At 51.3% G+C, this 5,795-nt stretch overlaps 1 protein-coding gene across 1 annotated transcript in view; it reads left to right on the forward strand.

Annotated features, from left to right (window-relative positions):
• The first annotated feature begins 516 nt into the window (after positions 1-516).
• Positions 517-5,795, forward strand: part of LOC103609744 (proprotein convertase subtilisin/kexin type 7-like) — a 25,630-nt gene continuing 20,351 nt past the window's right edge. The window contains exons 1-5 of the mRNA XM_008594030.1: positions 517-580; positions 1,934-2,055; positions 2,610-3,089; positions 4,189-4,323; positions 4,909-5,074. Coding sequence (XP_008592252.1) covers positions 2,622-3,089; positions 4,189-4,323; positions 4,909-5,074 — 769 coding nt within the window. The 5' untranslated portion in view covers positions 517-580; positions 1,934-2,055; positions 2,610-2,621. The remainder of the gene's footprint in view (positions 581-1,933; positions 2,056-2,609; positions 3,090-4,188; positions 4,324-4,908; positions 5,075-5,795) is intronic.

Genomic DNA, 5,795 nt, shown 5'->3' on the forward strand with positions numbered 1-5,795 from the left:
CGGCCTAGTGGAGGCAGGAGCCCCTCTGGGAAGGTTACAGGGAGAACTGGGGCCATGGCAGTCAGAGGAAGAAGAGCAAGGAGGTGTTTTTAAAGGTCGGAACCGAGATGCCCTTTTCAGAGGACGCCATGAAGAGGAAACCTCCGGGAGGGACCCTGTTGAACGTGCCCCGAGGACTCGGGGCGGCGGAGTCCGGCGAGTTAAGCCCCCCGGAGCCACTCGCCTTCCGTGAGGGAGCCGGCCCCGAGCGCGGGTTACTCGTGCCGGGCCGGCGGCACCCGCCGCTGATTGGCTGCGGCGCCCGGGCGGAAGTGATGCGGCTGGCACCGGCTCCCCCGGCTCCCGCGAAGCCGCGAGTTTCCGCAGGGAGGCGGCGGCGGCAGCTGCGACCGGGCCGGTGAGTTGGGAACTAGGTGGGGACTGGACATTGGAAGTCCGGGTGGTCCAGAACTGGGGGGAGCCGGCGTCCGAGGACGAGGGAACTGCACGGAGGGCGCCTTCGGTCCTGGCGTGGAGGAAGCCAGCGGCACGGGGCCCCTAGGTATTGGGTTCCAGGACAAGTGTCTACGATGCTGGTGAGGTGAGGAGTACATTGCACCGAGCAATCGAGGCCGGAGAGGGGAAATCAATGAAACTGGTTTCTAGAAATAGGGTGTAGAGGCTGCGAGGAGGACAGTCGCATGGGAGCAGAATCTCGGACTCCGGGCTGTCCATCTTCTTCCTTGGCAACTAAGAGCTGTAAAGACAGGCCTAGCAATTGGGGAAGGTTGAGATCTGTTTTCCGAAAGTATTTAGGTTCCTTTCCTAGATGGGAGGTAAAAGTGCTGCTCTGCCACTGGGAGACAGGAAGAGCTCAGGTTTCTCTTTCTTCCGGAAATTTGTGGTGGGATCTACTGAGACTAAGGGACGCTGCCCAGATAGGTCACTATCTAGCTATCTAACGAGATTTTGTTTTTATTTAGTATCGTATGCAAACTAGGGAAGACACCTGAATGTATTGGGACAGTCGTTGCTACTGGGGGGCAGGCAGGAATTTGAGGGAATATGCCTCAGAACCTAAGAGGAAAAGAAAGATGTGGAATGGGGATTTTTGGAGGGAAATGTTAGGTGGTGGGAGTTCTCCTCTCCCTTTCCAGGGAGTCTTCAGTAAAATACTCATTTTTCTGGAATGCTTTGAGCTGGATGCATTTGGGTGTGTGTCTCAGTACCAAGCCCTGCCTCAGGGTGGACTCAGTAGAGAGCAGAGGCTTTTAAAGGAGCCCAGCCACACACAGGTACACATGTGTTCTGCCACCCCATTCATTCGTCATGGTTGCCCACCAGATGTAATTTGGCCCTATTTTCCTTTGAGGGATCCTAAGACCAATTCCCTGGTTCTATCAAACCAGGCAATTGGAGCCTGAGTCTCCACTTCCAAGCCAACCCACTGAGTTAGTTGCAAGGGCTGCTCTTTAGAGCTGCTTTCCAATCATATCTTCTCTCCCAGTTGCCCACTTGCCCTTTAAGCCTGTTCCGTTTAGTTTGCACTCTGGCTTTCCCGTGGTTTCATCCTGCCTCCTGCCTGCTCTCACTTCCCCTGGCATCCTTTGGAGATTCACAGATCAGGAAGTTAGCTACCACCTGGACTTCTAGGCAGTGTATTACCTACTTTCTCAGGAGGGGTTTTGGTAACAGTTAACTCCTCTGCTAGGCCTCAAGGGGGAAAAATGAAAAGAGCGTGGCATGATAGTTAGGACAGGAAGTAGGGTTTCTGGGCTTTGTATTGATTTTGGCCTTCTGTTCCAGTCTATGACTTATTTTAGATCCCTGGAAATGATACTTGATCTTGACCAGTTTCTTTGGTCAGTGGTCCTGGAGTTCATGTCTTGCTTCTGCTTGTTCCACTGGGTTTGGTGTGACACTATTTCTTTTGTTCTGTTCTTGGGACCCACAGGTCTGCAGTCTGTGTGCAGAGTCAACACTACTCACAGTAAAAGTGAAGCCTTTTCTCTATTTGCCCAAAATGAGTGTGACGTGGTTAGCCAGACCAGGAGCTCAACCTCATGTAGAGTCCAGGTGGGAATGGGGCCCCATTGTGGGGGTTAGCCCTGAGAACAACTGGACTGAGAAGTCCACTGGGGAAAGATTGATGTCTCTCCTCTAAATCGGAGTGGTGGGGGAGGTCAAAGGGTCAGATTTCTGGCCAGCAGCCAAAAACTAACTAACTAACTAAATAAGGGGTAGAGGGCTCCTCTCCTAAACAACAGTCATAATGCTGCCAGCAGTTTGTTGGAGTGATATGTACTTTGAGCCCTGTGAGTGGCAACAGTGGGAATAGCAGCATGGTGCCTGTGAGCCACCAGGACACTCTGCTTCATTATCTGGTCTAGTGGTAATTGGCCCATCAAGCTGTGGGAGGTCACCCACTGGGGTTAATACTGGCCTACACTACTCCTGGGGGCTTATTGCTGTTGGTAAGGGATAAGTGTGAACAAAAAGAGAGGATCGAATAATTTTTGAAGAGTGAATTGGAGTTTCCAGGGGGAATGCACTGATGGCTCACAGTCTCTCTCTCAGATACCTGCAGTTATTGGCTCTTTTAACTCTATGTCCTTTCTCTTTGTCTGCAGCCTACTGCTCTGATGCCGAAGGGGAGGCAGAAATTGCCACACTTGGATGCCCCCCTGGGCCCGCCCACCTGCGTCTGGCTGGAATTAGCTGGGCTCTTCTTTCTGGTTCCCTGGGTCATGGGCCTGGCAGGAACAGGTGGGCCTGATGCCCAGGGTCCAGGGGGACTAAGCTGGGCTGTGCATCTAGACAGCCTGGAAGGTCATGGGGAGGAAGAGACTCTAAAGCAACAGGCAGATGTCTTGGCCCAGGCAGCAGGACTGGTGAATGCTGGACGCATTGGAGAGCTCCAGGGGCACTACCTCTTTGTTCAGCCAGCTGGGCACAGGCAGGCCCTGGAAGTGGAGGCCATCCGGCAGCAGGCAGAGGCTGTGTTGGCCAGGCATGAAGCTGTGCGCTGGCACTCAGAGCAGAGGCTGCTAAAGCGGGCCAAGCGCAGCGTCCACTTCAATGATCCCAAGTACCCTCAGCAGTGGCACCTGGTGAGTCTGGCCCTACAGTTTTTGATGTCAGATGGATAGGTCTTCGTCCAGTTCTTTAGCGGGCTTTTGACTGTGTCACTCTTCAGGTGGCCCCATTGTTTGTCTGAGGGAGCATTTCTCTGGGCTTTGGGGGTGGATTTTGCCCCCATGCTCTCCCTTCCCTGTACTGCTTTCTAGATCTGGGTACTGCAGTGCTTGGGACATGAATGCTCACACTCCAGCATGCGCCTTTGGACAAGCTGCTTAACCTTGCTGTGCCTCAGTTCCCCCACCTGTAAAATGGAGATTGTAATAGTACCTACCTCATAGAGTTATGGTTAGAGTAAGTGAATTAATATATGTGAAGCACTTAGAACAGTGCCTGACACATGGTAAACACTATTACAGAAGTGATAGGTACTAACATTATTGGCATAATGATATTATTTAACCCTTAACCCTAGCCATCATTTCACCATAATTGCCCATAAGTGATGCCAGACTTTCCTAGAGACCAAGTGTATTAGTCCGTTTCTATTGCTTATAACAAAATACTTGGAACTGGGTGATTTGCAAGAAAACGAAATTTATTTCTTACAGTTTCAGAGGCTGGGAAGTCAGAGTCCAGGGAACACATCTGGTGAGGGTCTTCTTTGGTGGTGGCTTTACAGCAATGCAGGGGTCTCACATGGCAGAAAATGGCAGAGCAGAGAGAGAGAGAGACTCTCACGTGCTTTCCTTTTAAAGCTCTCGGAACCACACCTCTGACCACCATAATCGATTCACTATGGCATGGTCATACGATCTCATCACGTCTTCAAGGCCCCACCTTTCAATTACCATAATAGGATTTCCCACCCTCCACAGTTACAGTGGGGACTAAGCATCTAATATATGAATTTTAGGATTGACTTCTGTCAATCCGCAGCACCAAGGTTGTGGCAGAGCTCACACTTGCCCCGTGCCCCCTTGGCTCTCTTCCCACCTAGACCTATTGATCTGCAACCTCTGTCTGGCTCTTTGGTGGAGGCCAAGGGTGAAAAGGAGCTGCTGGCTATAGCTCTATCTCTCTCTGGGCTGTCCGTTGTGTCACTGGATTTCCACCCTGTGTCCCCTACAGAATAACCAGCGGAGCCCCGGCAGGGACATCAATGTGACAGGTGTGTGGGAGCGCAATGTAACTGGACAAGGAGTGACAGTGGTGGTTGTGGATGACGGAGTGGAACACACCATCCAGGACATTGCACCCAACTATGTGAGTGGCCTTGGACCTCCTTCTTGATGTTGCCTCAGTCTTGTCCCCTTTGCTAGAGGTCAGTGGGCCAAACAAAAAGGCCTGGGGTAGGGGATGATGTTTTTCCTTCTCTCCTTTCCCAGCCAGCATTCCAGACTGACAGTTGAGGCACAGCAGGTGACTCTGTCCCCAAGAGAGACCATCCTGGGGGTACTTCCTGCTTCCTGTTGCTACCCCTCCATGGAGAGTAAGGAGTGGCCCCTGGAGGCAACTTCCTTCTCTACTGAAGTCCTGAGTACCTTCCTCTCTCTGAAGTGGGCCTTTAGGTTGCCCTAAATCTCTTTTATCCCAGGTTTCCTGAGCCATGGAGTAGTGGCCACATTCCTATAACAGGCAAGAGAAGTTTGCTGAGAGCTATGGTACTTCTCAGTTTTGCCCCAGTGTCCTTTGCTCATATCTTGTAGCTGTGTCATTTGCAGAGAGAGATGGGCTTGCTACCTTGGCCTGGAGTCCTAAATTCCTAGTTCCTCTCTCTCCCTGAGCTCCAGGACCTCACCCTTTCTAACCAGTGTGACTACATGTTGCCCATTACCCCTGATATTTCAGAGCCCTGAGGGTAGCTATGACCTCAACTCTAATGACCCTGACCCCATGCCCCACCCGGATGTGGAGAATGGCAACCACCACGGCACAAGATGTGCAGGAGAGATTGCAGCTGTGCCCAACAACAGCTTCTGTGCAGTGGGAGTGGCATATGGGAGCCGCATAGCAGGTAACTCCTGCTTCAGTCTAGCCTTGGGGGCTTTGGTGGCCACATCTTCATTTCCCTGTACCCCTCCCCCATCCTGAAACTGCTTTATCCCACCCTTAACACATGTAGCGTAGAACAGAGGGTAAGCTTATGATGGGTGTCTGTAGGACAAATTAGTTCATTGATTTTCAGTGCAGTGGTTTTTCAAACATTTTTAAGCAGCAACCCCCACTATATAAAATATAAAGGCCAAACCCTTGACCATATGGTAGAAATGCTCTTGATGTGGGCTGGTGCTGCTGTCTCTTTCCTTTTTCTGATCATGGTTATGCCCCATCAGTGACCCAAGTCTTTGGAATAACACCTTTACTTGACTACATTATACTTGTATTTTCATAGTTTACAAAGTGTCTTCTCATTGGTTCTTCCTCCATGACGCCATGTAACCATAGATGCTGTTCTTGCATGTCCCAACCCTACAGCTCCCAGTCCTACTGATGGTCATGGCCTGCTCTCCATCCTTTCAAGAGAACTGAGAAGCCCTGTTTCCCACTGAGGGTGCTTCTGTGGTCCCTTCGCCTCTCAGTCTTTGTTCGTGAAGGCAGATGGTGAAGGGAATGAACTGCGAAGCCCCCCTCTACCTGCCATGATTCCTAATATATGCTTGGGAACCTAGAAAGAGTAGGCTGGTTTCCTCTAACCCTCCAGCAGAGGGCAGCAGCCCTCTGTGAATGAGACTACA

The sequence above is a fragment of the Galeopterus variegatus genome, unplaced genomic scaffold, assembly GCF_000696425.1.
Source record: "Galeopterus variegatus unplaced genomic scaffold, G_variegatus-3.0.2 Scaffold10036, whole genome shotgun sequence".
In the NCBI taxonomy this organism is placed as follows: domain Eukaryota; kingdom Metazoa; phylum Chordata; class Mammalia; order Dermoptera; family Cynocephalidae; genus Galeopterus; species Galeopterus variegatus.